Source organism: Triticum aestivum, chromosome 5B (genome assembly GCF_018294505.1).
Source record: "Triticum aestivum cultivar Chinese Spring chromosome 5B, IWGSC CS RefSeq v2.1, whole genome shotgun sequence".
Lineage (NCBI taxonomy): Eukaryota > Viridiplantae > Streptophyta > Magnoliopsida > Poales > Poaceae > Triticum > Triticum aestivum.
Window position 1 is genome coordinate 645,069,414 of NC_057807.1, and position 18,110 is coordinate 645,087,523.

Genomic DNA, 18,110 nt, shown 5'->3' on the forward strand with positions numbered 1-18,110 from the left:
TAGTAAAATATAAAATGTTCAATTTTTTAATAATGTCATGAATTTTAAAAATGTTCACAAATTTAAGAAAAATGATCAATCTGTGTTCGGCAGAACGTTAGCTCCCGCAGTAGTGCGCAAGGGGGAGGGGGATAGGGTGCTGCTTACTAGCGGGGGAGATGACGTTGAGCTACAGCCGTGATGCCATGAGCCGAGAGGGAGGCAGGGTCTGAGAGAGATGATAGAGAAGAAGGTCCATGTTTTTTCTCAAAGCGCTGCTTAAGCCCCTTGCATAGGCCCACTCAGCTGAACGATGCCCTTATCTATACCTACTATTAAAGGGAATAGATATTTTTGGTTTGGTTTAGTCCTTTTTGTTTGATTTTCGTTTGGTTGGGGGGCACACTAATGTTTTACGTATGCTAAGCCATCTGGGCCAGGTACATGTACGTTGATGGGCCTTCTATGGATTTTCATAGAGACTGCGAAAAATAATTGGGTCAAAATAAATCAACATTGTGGCAATTGAACAGAGGACCTCCTGTCCGGCTCTTCAACATAACATCTGACGAGCTATGCATCTTTCACGTTTACTAATCCCACCTCGCTCTTTTTACGATGATTCTAATCAGTAAATATTTGAGCGGCCTCAGGAATCAATCAACAGACGGTTAAAACAAAGAAGAGCTGACCTCATGTTAGGCGAGCTAATTAAGCAAATATTCAAATTGATGGGGCTAATTAAAGAAAGGATCCGAGGTAGGATAATTAAAAGGACGGATCCGCAAGCTTCAATGTGGTGGGGCTACTAAATCAGAAAAGGAAGGATTTACCTTTAAAAAACAAAGGATTAGATTTCCGACTAAAACAAGGGTGAGGAAGTCATTGTAATTAATGGAAGAATTATACTTAAATGGAATTAGTAGGAGATTATGCCTGGCAGAGAAAATATGATCGCGGCTAAATCGCATCCTATTTTTTATGTTTATTTTGTAGAAGATGTCGCATTGCAGCATGTTCTTCTTAGTGAATCCGGTGCTATAAAACATTATGCTTGCACAAAACATCTAATTTTCCCGTTGCAACGCACGGGCATATGCGCTAGTCTAAAACAAAAGTTGGACGGTCCTCGTGCATTTCGTTCGCTGGCAGAGCCGCTCACATCGAACATTTTCGTTCGCTCGAGTGGTCGTAAAGTGTTTTTTACCCGTGCAAGAGGTACCGGTGCTTCTCTTACCAATGGGATGCTGCCAAGAGGTACCGGTGCTTCTCTCACCAATAGGATGCTGCCAACTCAAAAGTTGTATCCATGCATTTCTCTCTTTTGTTCATTTAACTCCATTGTATTTGATAGCTGGGGTCCCACCCACATGCATGCCACTCTTTTCATGTGCACCTGACGCACCTCTCGCTTCAGACGTATAGACTATGTCAGTTCATTTTCTTCAACTAATCAACCTCTCTCACTTTAAACTTCTTTGAATTTTTTTGTAAAGTAGATTTGAATTTAAAAAAAACATTTCAATTTATTTTAATCCTTTCAGAAATATATTTCACAAAAGGGCGGAACTTTGTATTTCAAAAGTGTAATGTATTTGAAACGAGCGAAATTAGTTTTAAATTCAGTTTTGAAACAAGTGAAATATAGGAGTATTTCAATTGAGTGAGTGCAATATATTTCTCAAATGAAAATGAGCGTAATGTGTTTTCTGAAACTATTGAAATTAGTGAAATCAATATATTGGTAATGATTGAAATCAGTATATTGAAACAAGTGAAATATGCTTTTTTAATTGAGTGAGTGTGATGTGTTTCGTGGAATGGGTGAAATAAGTTATTTTAAAAAGGTGATATATAACCAATATTTTGTATGAAACTGCTTTTTTAGTGTTTCAAATTGATATTTTGGATGAGCAATACATTTCAATATTTTTCATAAATTCGCAGTGAAATTAGTTTTGCAAATGAGTCTAATGTGTTTTCTGAAACGAGTAAAACCAATTTTTGAAACAAGTGAAATTGTTTTTTTAACCAATAGTTTTCCTGAAATGAGTGAAATCAGTTTCCTAAGTAAATGAAATATTTTTCGAAATGAGTGAAACCAATATTTGAAATGAATGAAATTTGTTTTCCATATATATGACACATATTTTGGTGTGGAATACGTTAAACATAGTGAAATGTGTTTTCTAAAATGAGTGAAATGTATCTTTTGTAAGTGGGTGTAATGTGTTTTCCAAATCTAGTGAAATGTGAACCGGACTGAAAGGTTTGCTGAAACTAGTGAAATGTGAAACTGGTTGAAATGTGTCTTCTGAAATGAGTGAAAGATTAAATTCAAACTAGCCAAAGTGTATCCAAGATTGATCTTGTTTTAAAGGCCCTGTTGCTTTGAATTCAAAAATATAAAAAGTTTCAGAGCTGGATATTTAGTTTAAAAGTTATCAACCTTTTAAAAATGTCACATAAAAAATGAAATGCATGTATTAAGTGTTCGCATGCAGCCGTGGTGACATGTTTACTCGCACCTAACACCTGACAAAAGGTGTTGTTGTGGCCCCGTCCAACAGACTATATCTGTTTGTATAAGATTTGTATTGCTAAAATACAGAAATAAAGACATGATGGGGTCTTCAACCAAATCAATCTCAAAACAAGGTTTAATGGTGGATGCTCCACCGATAGCTCCCGCCTCCGGTGAAAATACTTTTTCGTTCCTCCTAGCAAATGTTTCGTTCGCGCTGAGGTAGCTGGGGATCAAACGTCAAACCATTATCGTTTTTTTTATCGGAAATCCTGTCCGGCGGTCGTCGCTCGGAGAGAGGTGACAAATGAACCCTTTTGATGGTAATTTTAGTTCAATACGAGATCAAACGGTGGCAGTTTTAAATGAAAAATTGCCTTCTCGGACCGAATCTGTCATGTCGCACTCTCACCCTCTCACAACTAAAAATGCCGTTAAAACTGTTCGCAAATGCCACCCACTACTGGCGAACGTTCGCTAGGTAGAGGTTCTTTAAAAAAAACCAATCCAAGGGCTAACGCCCGTTGATTTTTTTATAAAAGAAACTCCGCGAGCACCCGCGGCCAAGCCATGACTTGAACTCGGGTGGGCTGGCAGCTACCCCAGCTGCCCAGCCAAAAGGTTGACGCCCTGTCCTCGCGTACGTGACGTCCTTTTTATTGAGTTGAGTAATTGCAAGCAATCGTACTACTCGATCCAAGGTCAGACGTGCACACATGCAGCACCTCGCGTACGTGACGTCCGAAATCTCGACGGTGAGCTCAGCTGTCGGCGGCGCTCTTCCACTGTCTCGCGAGATCCATCAGCGCGGCCCTCGACTCGCCGCCGTCGGCCAGCGCCTCCTCCGCCAGCCGCATGGCCGCCCGCGTCCGCCGTCGGAGCTCCCTCCCGCCGTCGGACTCGATCAGCCACCGCACCTTGGCCGCCACCTCGTCGGACTCCACCATCTTCTTGTCGTAGCCTTCCATGGGCACGGCCAGCCGCATCTCCTCCACCAGGAACACCCGGTTCATGCGCTGCTCCGCGTAGAGCGGCCACGCCAGCATCGGCACCCCTGCCATGACGGCTTCCAGCACTGAGTTCCAGCCGCAGTGCGTCACGAAGCCGCCCACCGCTCCGTGCGCCAGCACCTGCCGCTGCGGCGCCCAGGACATGACCACCAGCCCCCTGTCCTTGGTCCGGTGCAGGAAGCCTTCCGGGAACAGCTCGTCGATGTCGCCGTCATCGTCGCCGTCGGCCGGCGGCCGGCGCTCGGCACCGGGCAGGGGCGGGCGCCGCACGACCCACAGGAACCGCTGCCCACTTGTTTCAAGGCCAGCAGCTATCTCCTTGACCTGCTCCGCGCTGAACCGGCCCATGCTGCCGAAGCAGAGGAACACCACGCTGGCCTCGGGCTGGCCATCGAGCCATGCGAGGCACTCGTGGCGCTTTGACGCCCCGGTCTCCTCGTCGTGCTTAATCAGCGGCCCCACGCAGTACAGCGGCGGCGTCGGACGGCCGGGCGGAGTGCAGAGGCCGGCCACGATGGCGTCGGCGGCGCGCGCCTCCAAGGAACGGCAGCCGTTCACGAGAACACCTCTGGAGTGGCACAGCCTTAGGCCCAAGTCAACGAAGTGCCTGTTGCTCAAGCTCTCGCGATCGAGGGTGGCCCCGGCGAGGTGATCCGCCGGTATGGGCGGCAGTCCCGGGGCGTGCACGGGGTCGCCGCCCATGTCCCGGAAGCTCAGGGTGGTCCGCTCGTCGATGACCGGGTGGTAGAGCCCGAAGGCGACGCTGCCGACGCAAGCGGTGAAGAAGAAGTAGGTGGGCACGCGGAGCTCGGCGCCGACGTCGAGCGCGGCGCTGCAGAAGAAGTCGATGAGGAGGGCGGCCGGGTTGGCGGCGCGCGCGAGCTCGAAGAGCCTGGCCTCGAAGCTGCTGCCGCAGGCGGCGGCCACGTCGGGGGCGAGCGCGGCCGGGGGCAGGCAGTGGAAGGCCAGCGCCGGGTTGGCGGCGGCGAGGCCATCGAGGAACGACGTATCGCCCCCGCCGAGGAGGACGGTGACCTGGAGGCCCTGCGCCACGAGCAGCTTGCCGAGCTCCGCCACGGGGACCAGGTGGCCCGCCATCCCCGGCGGCGAGTAGATGACGACGACGGGCGGCTTCCTTGGGAGGTCGGCGTGGCCGTTTTGGGCCTGGCCTGCCATTTCTCTGTGGAGAGCGGCGAGAAGACGACGAGGGAGATGTTGATCCGGGCTGCCGTGTCGTCCCAGGTCGCAGTTGCACCGGCAAGGAGAGAGAGAGAGAGTGGGATATTTGTACGAAACGACGGCGGGAGGGCGGCGTCCTTGGGAGCCGCGTGCGGCACCTAACCAGCGGGCGTTCGTGGGGCGTGCCGTGGCAGGTGTGCGGGTCACACACAAGCCAGTGGACCTCCGTCACCGATGAAGGAAACATGAACACTTGACGAGGTGGAGGTCTTGTCCTTGTCCGGACCTCCATGCAGCCAGCGCGCCGACAGAAACGAACCGATAATACCACACGCGTCGCCCACACTTACCAAATCCTTGCTCGGAACGAACGGCTTCCATGTCCCATCAGCCGCTGGTGGCCATCGCTCTCTTCTATTCTCTGCCCTTTGCGATGAACCGTGGGCCGCCCAAGCAGGGTACTTTTTTTTTGTGTGACGGTTTTCATTAGCTTTTTTTTTCATCTTTGTTTTTCTTTTCTTAACACATTATAAATGTAGACACTCGTACGAATGCACATACACTCATCTTGGTAAACGCACACACTACTCTTATGAGCACCTTTGAGAGATTGAGTCAGCAATGTCTCTCCCACTCAACGAACATCGCCAAACAGTCTAAAATAAATCCAGAAAAATACGAGTACCAACGTTAAGTCTAGGACTTAAACCCCGATGGGCTGGTTCCACAACTACTAAACTAACCATCTGAGCTAGGCTCAGTTCACCGTTTTTTTGTTTTTCTGGTTTATTCTTCCTCCTTGCACTTGTATATTCTCTAAACATGAATTTTTTTAATGTGTGCACATTTCTAAAATTTATGAACATTTTCATTTTTAAAATTGATAAATATTTGTAAAATCCAAAAAATAAACTCTTTATTTTTTTACCAAAAACATGCAAATTTTTATAAACATTCTTCTGTAATGTTTTTAAAATTTAAAACATTAGCCTTTTTCCAGAGCAAGGATTTACCTTTTTTTTACTCAGAACGAATAATGTTGTTTTTTCCCAATAGCACGCAAACACACACTAGTTGGCCAGCCCATTGGTGAGATCCCTGTGCGTTATGCTGACAACTTGTCGTTATATTTGCCTTAAAAAAAACTTGTCAATATATAACAGGAGCTCCCCTCCTATTTGCTGCTTTATGCTCACAACTTATGATATATGGAAACATGATTGGGGGTTGCGGATAGGCAGTAAGATTAAACATTTTATTTGGAAGGTTCTCAAGGTGTGTTACAGTGCTTTGGAACATTAGCAGGGAGGCATATACCGACGGCGGCTCAATGCCCAATCTGTCGCATAGGTATGAAACATTCGTAGCATTGCTTATTTACATGTCGCCGGGCCTTAGATGTTCGGGCGCGTCTAGCGGGCGGCCGCCCGCCCTGGGAAACCACATGGTCCTCCCGAAGCAAAAAAGGAAACCTACCCACCCGCCCGCGCGAAAACCGCCTCAGACACAACCCGCGCACACGAAAACCGCCAGGACCCGCCGCACGAACAGGTAAGCTCCAGAAAACAACCCCGCGAGGACAGCTGGCTGCGGAATCACGTGCACCCGCCACCGACCGTACAATGTCTTTCAGATAATGTTAATGAATTAAAAAATTCTCGGATTCATAAATATTAATGAATTATAAATATTCTCTGGTTCATAAATTTAAAAAATTTAAACATATTTCGGAAAATGTTAAAGAATTTAAAAATTCTCGTATTCATATATGTCAATGAATTTAAAAATATACTCTGAATCATAAATGTTAGTAAATTTAATAATATTTCAGAAAATGTTAATGAATTAAAATATCTCACCTTTTTAATTATTTTTTTATTTGTTATATTTTTTATTTCAAAATTTCAATTTTTTTCATCCATCGGGCTTTACTATATGCACCTATTTTAACAAAATCTGAAAATTTGTAAAACACTTTATAAACATTTAGATACACTTTTGATTTTTTATTCAGTTTTCTTTTATGTTTTATGTGTTTTCATGATTTTTTTTGTTCTACAATTTTTCGATAATTGCATACCTTATTCTGTGCTATGTATATTCGATGGAATTTTTTTAAATATATTGTGAACATTATGCATGGGTCGGAAAATTTCTAAATTTTCTCAAAATAAGCGTTCAATATTTAGCTAATTTTTTGAACAAACTTTGAAGACAAATTAAAACAAGATTCGAACAAACAAGATTGAACATAGAGATATTTTACATAGTCCGTTCAACACTACCGAAACGAAACGAGTTTATCCGAAACTAAACGATACATAGTTCATACTTAGAACATTTAAAAAAAAACTACTCCTCCTCGTCGTCGCTAGCCGCCAGATCGATGACCTCCGCCCCGCCATCACCTCCGTCACCGTCGTCGTCGTCGTCGTCGTCGTCGCTGACCTGGGCTAACCGCTCCCAGTCGATGACGTCTTCGTCCGACGACTCCGACGCCTCCGCCTGCGGGACCACCCGTGGAATCGCCGCCGCCGCCTGGATCGTTGTTGCCTGCTCGGCGGCCTCCCTCGCAGCCGCCGCTGCCTCTGCAGCCACTGACGGCCGCAGGGCGACGAGGTAACCCTGCGTATCGTCGGGATCGTCGTCCTCCCGAAGAACCAACTGCTCCGGCGGCAGTTCCACCTCCGGCGGGGCGGGGGGATCGGTGGGCGCCGGCGTAGGTGGTGGAGTGGCCCGACGGCCACGTGCTTCTGGACGGGGGCGCGGGACAAGAAGGCGACGTCGGTCGCCGATGAGGTCTGGCGTGACGCCGGACTCCGCCAGCCGGTACGCGTCGATGACGGCGGCATAGTCCTTGCCGTCCTAGAACGCCTGACGGCCGGCGATGTTGTTGCGGCCGCCGGTCTGCTTCTCCTCCGCGGTGGCGCCGGGCCCGCGCCTCAGGTAGCCGTCCTTGTCGAGTTTCCAGTCGTGCGGAAGACGGCAACCCGGCAGCACGAGGAGCCCAAACCGGTACAGCTCCTCTGTCTCCGGCGTGCTCAGGCTCGACGGCCATGCGCTCGGTCCGTCGTCGCCGCCGGTGCCGGAGCTACTGCCGCCGTGGAACGACATGTCGCCGGCGGCCTTTTGGGAGGTGGAGTCGGGGGAGGAGTGGTGTTTGCGGCGACGGGCGGACGGGGGTGCGATTTATAGGGCAGACGGCGGGGCAGCGGGCAGACGGGTATGAAATGCGACGGGCGGGTGGTTGGGCAACTAATTCGACGGCCGGACGGGCCGGCAGTCGAGGGCGGCGGCGCGGCAGACGAGGGGACGGGGCGGCAAGGGGACGGACGGGACGGGGCGGCGGGCCGCAGTTCACGCGCCACGACGCGCTTTCACCGGGCGACGCGCGGATTGACCAACCGACGAGCGGATTGACCACCGACGCGGTAAAAAAGACGTATGTCACCACAGTAAAAAAACGCCGTCGGACGCGCGTACACGTACGTACGTCGACGGGCCACGCGGGTACGTCGCGGGGGCGGGGCTGGGGGAGGGGAAGGGGTAATGACCATCCTACCCTTTTTTAAGTTTTCAGGTGAAGAGGTATAGGACGATCTGGACTGTTGATGTTTCCAGGGGTTGTACCAAAGAAATTTCAGTGCTAAATTGTTTGCACCAGATATTCTCGCGTGCGCGGAGAGGTGATGGTGTGTGCTTACGAGGAACCCAGAATGCCCCCAACATTGCTAGTTCTCCAACTTGTTTACAACTAATTTATTGCGTTCTAAGCAATGTCTCAAATCATGTACAGTAGTTCGCTATAGCGGGTTTTAAGAGATGTGATATTTTGTCACAACAGTTTTGCTGGAGGAATTGACATATACACATGTGGTAAGCAATTCAAACTTTATTTTTTAAACACAGTACAATCGAAGCAATTCAAACTACTGAAAAAACACAAGGGAGTGCACATGAGTAGGTAGGAGTTTACCTACAAATACGTCCGAGTATTCACTCCCAGTCGACGCACATTTATGTTGATGGAGACATGACATGACTAGCTTTTGTGCAGCCGTATGTACCTTGCATGCATTGCATACTCATCCACCAATCAGATGCACGAACGGTGCGTACGCCCGCGCTCATCTCCTATATAAGTAGGACCGATCAACAGCGCTCCTCCATCTATCTCTCTGTGAGCTAGTGTGTGAGCCTGAGCTGCACGCACTCCATGGAGATGGAAGGCAAGAGGAGTGTGATCCTCCTCCTGGTCCTGGGTGCGGTCCTCGTGCTAGGGACCTTGCTGCCACAGGTCCAAGCAGAGGCGGCCGCTGACCCTGGCGACGACGACGACGACGATCACCGGAAGGTGTGCTGCCACGACAAGGAAGCGAGCTATTGCTTCTCCTTCTGCACCCACGGCAGCTCCACCCCCAAGCTCAGAACATGGTGCGCGGACAACTGCTGCTGTGTGCTCACCATGGACTCAACATGTCCGCCTCGCTGCACAAGCTCCAGCCTCACGTTCACCAACCATGCTGCAGGTAAGCAAGCTGCCGATCGAGCTCCACCTTAATTTGCGCTAACTTCATCCATACTGTTCAAAGGCCCAGTAAATCTTGTCAGGAGTCAGGTTAATCAACATCATTCACACCGTTACACATATTGTTCCACTGTTAGTGTTAAGCCAAATCTAGAGATAGTCTTCTCCTAAAAAGGATGTCAGCTGAATTTGATGGAAAATGTTCCACAGTGCCCTCCGGCTTGCTGCCACCGGCCCAAGCAGAGGCCGCCGCCACTGGTGGTGACAGAAAGAAGATCTGCTGCCACGACGAGGACGAGAGCCTTTGCCTCTCCGGCTGCCTCGAACAGCACGGCTCCGGTGACGCCGCCAGAACGTCGTGCGCGCGGGACTGCTGCTGCGTGTTTACATGGAGCGCAACATGCCCGCGCCGTTGCAAAAGCTCCAACCTTCTTCTCACCAACACAGGTCAGCAAAGCTACCAACTAATGGATCTCCTCCTTAATCTGCGTTGCGTTACGTCCATCCATTCTTCCATAAAATTAAGTTAAGTTGCGTCTAACGCGCGTACTTTATGTGTATATGTATGTTCTGGCACCAGTTATAGTGGACGGCAGCGAAGACACGAGAGGCGGTGCCGCTTAATCAACCAAGCGTGCACGCACACGTACGCTGCGACTACTGCAGGTGGAAGCAGCCTAGACCTGATGTGTGTTTGTGTGTGTGTGTTGCTCCTTGTGTTCAGTATATATAATTGGATTCCATCGTACGTATGATGGTACGTACCCAAGAGAGTGTGACGACGTCCAATAAATACGTGTTCATCATGTAATAGGCACATATGATGCCATGCTCGTTCCGCATGTATGCGGCCGCACGTTTGTTTTAAGATTTTTGCACTACTCCCTTCGTCTCAGTTTACAAGTCCTATGCATATATCTAAGTTGCCAATTTTATCACCCTAATATAAACTGTATAACATAAAAAAATATACCTTTTAAAAATAGAACATCTGAAGTTTATATTGGTATATTTTTTGTAATATATAACTTGAAATTAGGTTAGGCAAATTGACAACCTAGGAGTACGCGCACGCCCTGTAAATTGAGAAAGAGGGAGTAGTACTTTATAGTAGTATTATTTAGCTTTAGTTGCTGAATTGGGGTTCATGCATGTAGCTTTTGGGCAGAGTTGCTTGGGGCACCCACCCCAGACCCCACCTCCCATGCTTATTCATTTTTATCTCCTCATTTGTATCTGTTACATCTTTTGAACCGGAAGGTTCAATTAAGTTTTGTTTGCATATTTGTGTTCGTTGCGAAGATACTTCACTTGAGACCAATTTTTGCCAAGCCTTTGCACCACAACATTTTCTTTACCGGTACCACAAAGCCTATACCCTAGCCTAGCAAACCATTACATTCTCGGAACTGCTGCTCATTTTGTTCTGGTACTGCCGAGCCAAACTCCTTTGAATCATTCTCTATTAGCTTCGACACTTCAGAGTCTAACTTTTCACATGACACTTCCAAATAGTTTTGTTTTACTTCTATATATGGTCATTGTATAAGTTGTGTAGCCGGGAGAAAATTTATCCAGTAGTTTCGAGCAGTGACTTTGGCATTTTCTGCATAAGTATCATTTGAGAATTGTTCTGTCTATTGCTGTAGTACCGAGCAATCCATGTTAACTGGTACTTTCGAGCCAATTACCTTCTCGTGGAAATGAGTTTCCTTTCAATTGTTTGGAACATCCGAGTACCCTATTTTCTCAAGGTTTTCAAAGACTTGCTCCGCCCGTTCAAATTTTGAACGCATTCATTAGTTCCAAAGATTTTCTCCCGGCACTTTCGGGCTAGTTACATTTCCAGTGTAACAATCAGATTTGTGCCTCGCTCCGTATATAGAATTGGATATCCCATCATAGTGGCAAGCAGTTGTAAGTCATTTGACTTATTACACTCCATTCCAACTGCACAAGCTCATGGCTAGACATATTAAGATATCTCCTAGGCAAGAAGACTGGAGAGGTGATGGGTGATTCCATGAACATTTTTTTGATTCCTTGAAGGCCAATAACTCATCCCTTCTTCTTGAACTCCTACACTCGACGCTACTAACTTTTACAACGGTCATATACATTGTGAGAAAGAGATCTTGTGGGTTCTTGAGAAGAGCATTGATTAAAGATCCTTTGAGGAAGTTCTACCAAGTGACTTTGCTTTGGTTGTTACTCTTGGAGGATGTGCGCCTCCTAGATGGTTAATTAGAGTCACTTGAGAGCCTTCATCCATGAGTGAAGGAATAAAGAGTTTGTGAGGGCAATTAGATTGCCTAGTTCAAAAAGATCTACCCCTTAGCGAGGCTTGACAATGGAAGGTTGATAAGCCATGGTGAAATAGGTTGATTGCACTTGGTGCGCGACGCAATTGATAACCTTGTGATCCTAGAACCACTTCAGTTCAAAGCCTCCATCAACATGGAGTAGGATAGAGCCAATTATTTAAACCACTGAAAAACATCTTTGAGTCACTCTATGTATGTATCTCTCAACCCTAAGCTCGTACTTTCTTTCTACTTTTGTCCACTGCATTACTTGTGTTGCTTGCTTTTTAAGTGTTTAGGACCAGTTAGAATTTGTTTAAGACTGTCAAACCCTAGAAGTCAACCATTTGTATGTATGTATGTGTGTGTTAGGTCTATTCACCCTAACACCCCCCCCCCCCCCCCCTCTAGGGCATAACCTCCATTGGATCATATACAACCCACATTACGAAAGAGAATGATCTCTACCTCAACGCTCAAGCTTTGGAAGCTGTGACAATGTTCTCAGCACAATCTCATGTTTTGAGTGTTCTCATCAAGTTTGTTTGGAACGTCAAGGTATCTAGGAATTGTTCACCAAGTAACATGAATTGTTCACCAAGTGAGAGTAGCATTAGTTCCTTCTATAATTCACTAGTTTGTGTCTCTTTTCTGCTTTTATTGAGAGCACTTAAATTGTAAGCTGGTATATGCGGCATTAGTTTTTGATTGTATGGTTGGCTATTAAGGGCACTAGTAATTTAATACTGAGCGAAAGCCTTATATCTAAATAGAAAAAATAACTTTCTAAATTGCAGAGACCTCAAGCATAGACAATTCCTCGAGTATATATGTAGGCACGGAATCGGCCCAAGGGCAAGAAGTGTTGTAATGTTAATATTTAAATGGACTAGATATTCGATTAGCCGAGAATGAAGGTGATTAATGACAAAAAAATCGCTCACCAACCAAATCGGATGAAGCATGGACATGACACATGGGAGTGCACTGAATAGGTGGGAGTTAACCTACACGTACGTGCATTTATGTTGATAAAGACATGGCATGACTAGATTTCTGTACCATGATGCACACTCATCAATCAATCAAATGTACGAACGGTGGATACGCCAGGGATCATCTCCTGTAAATAGGGCCGATCCACGCGGTTCTTGTCTCACCACCATCATCACATATATCGATCCAAGTTTAAGCTGCATGTACGCCATGGAAGGCAAGGGTGGTCTCCGGGCTGTGATCCTCCTCCTGGGCGCAGTCCTCGTCCTAGGGAGCTTGTGCCACTGGCCCAAGCAGATCAGACGGCCACCGCCACCGGAGCTGCGGACGCCAAGCAGATCAAACTTGACTCTATACTTTTATGTGTCGCCGGGTTTTGTAAATTGAACCACTCTTGTCAGTTTCTTGCTGACATCCAATTTGACCAGAGCTCTAATAAACTCCCCCACAAAGCCATTAGGGAGAGTTACTTGCACTTCTTGAACCTCACCTATGCGACTCGCAAGGTTTTGCAGGAAGCTCTTACTGTTGAGAACCCCATCCGGGAGCCTATGGATCTGAGTCCAAGGCTCTAGCCTATCAAGCTTGACTTTTTCCGGCTTAGAAAAGCCATCATATTTAGCCATTATCAAGGCGTGGCCTTTGAAATCCCAAGGTCCCTTATGCATGGCTTTATTCCAGTCACCTAGACAATTGAATTGGATCTAAAAAAGATTCAGGTTTTTTCTTCTCCACACCACCGGCTGTGCCGGGTTCCAAGCAGCCTTCATGTCATCAATAAGAGCACTCTGACTAAAGGATTTGTTTGTCAAGAGGCGGCACAAAGCCAGCCACTTGGGCCTTACCTCTGCTGCATCAATCTCACCATCCCACGCTAGATTGCCAAGTTCGTCATCCTGAAGAGTTAGGCGGTCCAGCATGTCTCCCGCGCCGTCTACTCCCGCTTCACGAGAACCACTTCCATCAATAGGACTCGCCATGGACGAGATCCGGAATATGACTATTCTGCCCAAAACCCTAGATCGTCCTCGTCCAACCAAGGCCGGGAAGGCAGGCAAGCTACCCCCTGGATCAGCCCGAGAAGAGACAGAGGCCAATAGTGGATTCGGGGCAGAGAAGAATGATAACTCACGGGAAGATCGCCGGAGGACTGGAGAACCCTAAGCCGCCGCCGCAGGGGAACAGGTAGAGGCAAAACATAGGAGAGACGAGAGAGTAGAGCAGAGAGGGGTTTTTCGTAGAAAAAAATATTTTTCTAAATTGTAGATACCTCAAGCATGGACAGTTCCTCGAGTATGTAGGCACGGAATCGGCCCAAGGGCAAGAAGTGTTGTAGTGTTAATATTGAAACGGGCCAAGATATTCAATTAGATGACAATGAAGGTGATTAACGACAAAAAAATCGGTCACCAACCAAATCGGATGAAGCATGGACATGACACATGGGAGTGCACTGAGTAGGTGTGAGATAACCTACACGTACGTACATTTATGTTGATGAAGACATGGCATGACTAGATCTGTGTACCATGGATGCACACTCATCAATCAATCAGATGTACGAATGGTGGATACGCCAACGATCATCTCCTATAAATAGGACCGGTCCACGCGATTCTTGTTTCACCACCAATCCACCATCACCACACATATCGATCCGTACGCCATGGAAGCAGGCAAGGGTAGTCTCCGGGCTGTGATCCTCCTCCTGGGCGCGGTCCTCGTCGTAGGGAGCTTGGTGCCGCTGGCCGAGGCAGATCCGACGGCCGCCGCCACCGGAGCTGCGGACGCCAAGTTCTGCTGCAAGGACAAGATAGGGAGCCACTGCTACGCCGCCTGCACTACGCAGTACGGCCCCACCCCGTTCTGCGCGGAGATGTGCTGCTGTGTGCAGCTTACGAGCGGCAGATGCCCGAGGCAATGCCCCACCCCGGCCGACCCCAGACTTTTTCTTGCCAACAGCTCCACCTTCGACCTTCTCACAACCAACGGTAAGCAAGCCACCACCAATCGAGCTCCGTGCATGTTAATTCTCGTTACGTTCGTCCATGATTTGAAGTTACAAGTAATATATCAACTCTCTTGTTTTTTTTTTCTTTTTGCCAGCCGTTGAGGTTGAGAGCTGCACGCTGAGGTGCTCCTCCATCGTCTGTGACAGCATGCGCAACGGTAAACAAATATTATCTCTGTCCTAAATTAATTGTCTTACATTTGTTAAGATACATCGTGCCGGAAAGAGTAGATAGCTAGATAAAAGCTTCATTGTAATTGAATTGCGTCTAACGCGTCGTACTGTATTTATGTTGTAGCACCAGTTATCGATGTCGGCAGCGTGGGGACGAAAGCCGTCGTGGAGCGCTGCGGCGATGCATGCGGCCGCTTCTGTGCCGGGGCCGGCGGCGTTGCATCCCTTGATGCTTAATACTACTACTATCAATCAAGCATGCATATCATGCACGTACGCGCTCATGCGTGTGTCCGGATGCATGTGCTAGCTGCGACTACGTACTGAGCAGCCCAGAGACGATGCATCTCTGTGTTTGCTCTTTGTTTTCATCATCAGTACAATAATTGGATTTCATCATGGCGTGATGTGTTCATGCGCATGTACGTGTCGAACGAGCTAGTATGATGTATCGTCCTAGCTTGCCAATGGAATAAAAAGTTTGCCGGTTTGTCAACTTTCTTCTGAATTAGTATTGTTTTCTTAGTTCTATGCTTTTTTGCCGGTTTGTCAACTTTCTTGTTTCTTTTCATTTGTTTGATTCTATTCTATTGTTCATTTTTCTTCTTTGCTCGAAGCTTTCTTTGCTCAATACTTTCCTTTCACGTTTAAACCGACCATGATTTGAATATTATTACTTTTCATGAATATTTTTAAAAATTCATGAATTCAATTTTCGAGCATTTTTAAAAAACTGTCAACAATTATTGAACATTTATTCAGTTTGGAAAATTATAATAATTCGTGAATATTTTTGAATTTATTACTTTTGAAATCTTTCAAAAACAGGTAGTCATATTTTTTGAGCAGGAGCTGCTGGTCTTTTTCTAATGATTTCCGTTCAGACGCAAAAAAGAGAGCAATGGGGGACAGGGGCGAACACTATTCTTGGCCTGGCCCAAGCGCAGCTACGTGTGCGTTATAGGACCTCAAAAAAGTTGCTGGCATCGTCCACCCGGCCGCTGCTGCCTTCTCCACCAAAAAAAAAGATGCTGGTGGCCGGCGCCCACCACAGCATTGCGCTTCGCCGCGCCTGCAAGGTGAACGCCCGACAACAGTCAGCTTGATCCAGCAAGAATTCATAGCGTCCGCCCAAATAATGCTTGGATCTGGGGCGAGGCGCGTCGCCTCTGCCTCGCGGAGGCAGTGCACTCCGTTAGGCGTCCAAGCGTCGTCGAGGCGCAACCCCTACGTTGTAGCGCTGCTAACGAGGCCTTACGTGGCCTGTCCACGTCGGAGGTTAATATGGTGCGGCATACCCACCGTGTGAGGCAGAGGGGGCGGGAGGCAAGGCAGTCCTTGCAGCGGACGTCGGCGAGGCAAAGTCTCACTCTCTTGCACCGATATGGGTGGCCGGCAACCTCGGGGGCCGCAACCGCGTCGGCCTCCGACCATGACGAATCCATCATCGACCTCACTTTGATCGGTGATGTGATGGCGACGGGCTCCGACGGGAAAGAGTAGGGCATGAGAGATGGCGGCACCTCGAGTCCTGTGAGCTGGTGTGTCTCATGTCATACTCTACCTCACCGACGACCGCACCAACACTTGGGCGGGTGTAGCCAGCCGCCGCACGATCTCTGCCTAGAATTAGGTTTCATGCATGTAATTGTACGATTAGAGGATTCATAATTGTGGTATATGGTTGTGAAAATGTTAATTACGGGTCTGACCACGGCCATGATGTTTAAGGGGTCGGATTTGATGTACCCGGTTGGATGTATGGATGTAGATGCTCTAAGATTCTCAGACCCGGCTTACGATGCCCGCCTGGTTACTCCAACTCCAACATGCTCGCCGACAAAGGGTACCACGTACGTAAATTAAAGAGAACTATAGATATTGAGCGACCTCCATCTTAATCTCCATCGCACCAGCATCACAATTGACTATCCTCATCAGTATTGTTCTGTGACCATCTACCATCATATTTGACTCTTTCGGTAGCTATATCCCTCTATTGCTAAAGGGCGTTGAGAAATTATCATAATGTCCATCTTAATCTCCGTCGCACTGGCATCACAATCGGCTATCCTCACCAGTGTTGTTCTTTGGCCATCTATCGTCATATTTGACTCTTTCAGTACCTATATCCCTCTATTGCTAAAGGGCGTTGATAAACCGTTATCATAATGTCCAAAAAATGCAGAGTTAAAACTAGAAAGGTTTTTTTAAGTAGATACCATGGCTTGATGGTTTTAGCTAACTATAAAGCTCAGAGCGGTTAAAATTCCACCTAGTAAAAATGAAGAATTATCCATCTAATAATAATAGTAACCCACCTAAAGAAAGAAGAATTATAAATGTCTAAAATGGTAGATTGAAATATAGAAGCCATTGCAACCCTCCATGAAACGAGTAATCCTCCAATGCAAAGATCTTGCGCAAGTTGATTTTGGGGGATTTATAAATATCATATATAAAAATCCATTGTTACTTTTGTGTGTGTGCGTGCACAGTGGGTATCACTTTTTTTTCATGCAGAAAACATCCATAAACGCCACTAAGAAAAAAAGAAACATCCAGAATGTTGGCAAAGATATGAGCATGTGGTAGTAGCTTGATTTTTTGGCCACTCTCCTGAATATCTCAACGACGGCATTGCAAAGTACAGAGTGGCTCTTAAGCATGACTTGGATACTTAGGTTGGTTAACACTTGAGAGTTGAGACAGAGGAACAAGCATCGCACCCACCCAACTCTGATCCGCGCCGACCGTTTGCCGCATCAAACCAGCCGGCGGCGATGCTGCCGACTAGCGCGTTGGTCCTCGCCGTCCAGTCTCCCTGCTTCATCGTCCCACACCGCGAGCGCTCTCCCCAAGACCTCCAGTTCCATGCCTCTCTCCCCACCTCACCTCGCCCACACTCCTCAAGGTGTTGGCACTTGGCTGGATTAATTTGCCATCCGGACGCCGGCGTTGCGCTCGTCCTACCCCTCTTCACGGACGGTGAGCCGTGGTAAGTGCCTGATGAACCCATTTCGTTCTCGAATGTCGAATCATATGCGAGCTCAGCGAGCAAATGATTTTTTTCCCCATCATTCCTCATCGAGTCTATAATTTTAATTTGTGCTGCACCTATCTGTATATGAATATCTTTTCATTCTCGTTTCTAAATATTTCTGCACATACAGTTGATGACAATAAATACAAGTTTGATCACAGAAATTATCCAACTTGTTTGTTATCCGCACTTAATTGGGTCGGTTTCCTACCACAAATAAGTGTCAGAGTTAAGCTAGGTCATAATGAATCTGAGTCTACATACAGTAGTTCATTATTATCAATATAACATTGTTGAACTTTCTTTATTTGCAAAACATGTTGTCAATTCTGTGAGCTTAGCGAGTCATAATTTCCCTTGTTT

At 47.2% G+C, this 18,110-nt stretch overlaps 3 protein-coding genes across 4 annotated transcripts; 2 read left to right on the plus strand and 1 right to left on the minus strand.

Annotated features, from left to right (window-relative positions):
* Positions 1-2,651: 2,651 nt before the first annotated feature.
* LOC123117355 (anthocyanidin 5,3-O-glucosyltransferase-like) lies at positions 2,652-4,966 on the minus strand. The gene has a single exon (XM_044538125.1). It carries the CDS (start codon positions 4,687-4,689, stop codon positions 3,265-3,267), a length of 1,425 nt encoding a protein of 474 aa, XP_044394060.1. The 5' UTR covers positions 4,690-4,966; the 3' UTR covers positions 2,652-3,264.
* A 3,888-nt stretch (positions 4,967-8,854) lies between these two features.
* LOC123117356 (keratin-associated protein 9-4) lies at positions 8,855-10,101 on the plus strand. The gene is made up of 3 exons (XM_044538126.1): positions 8,855-9,221; positions 9,431-9,667; positions 9,801-10,101. The coding sequence occupies exons 1-3, from the start codon at positions 8,909-8,911 to the stop codon at positions 9,842-9,844; spliced, it is 594 nt and encodes a 197-aa protein (XP_044394061.1). The 5' UTR covers positions 8,855-8,908; the 3' UTR covers positions 9,845-10,101.
* Positions 10,102-14,131: 4,030 nt separating this feature from the next.
* Positions 14,132-15,200, plus strand: LOC123117357 (alpha-hordothionin). Of its 2 annotated transcripts, none has more exons than XM_044538127.1 (3): positions 14,132-14,510; positions 14,626-14,688; positions 14,829-15,200. In XM_044538127.1, the coding sequence occupies exons 1-3, from the start codon at positions 14,186-14,188 to the stop codon at positions 14,939-14,941; spliced, it is 501 nt and encodes a 166-aa protein (XP_044394062.1). In that variant the 5' UTR covers positions 14,132-14,185; the 3' UTR covers positions 14,942-15,200. The 2 variants fall into 2 exon arrangements, with proteins under 2 accessions (XP_044394062.1, XP_044394063.1); XM_044538128.1 differs by having other exon boundaries at positions 14,835-15,200.
* The last annotated feature ends 2,910 nt before the right edge of the window (positions 15,201-18,110 follow it).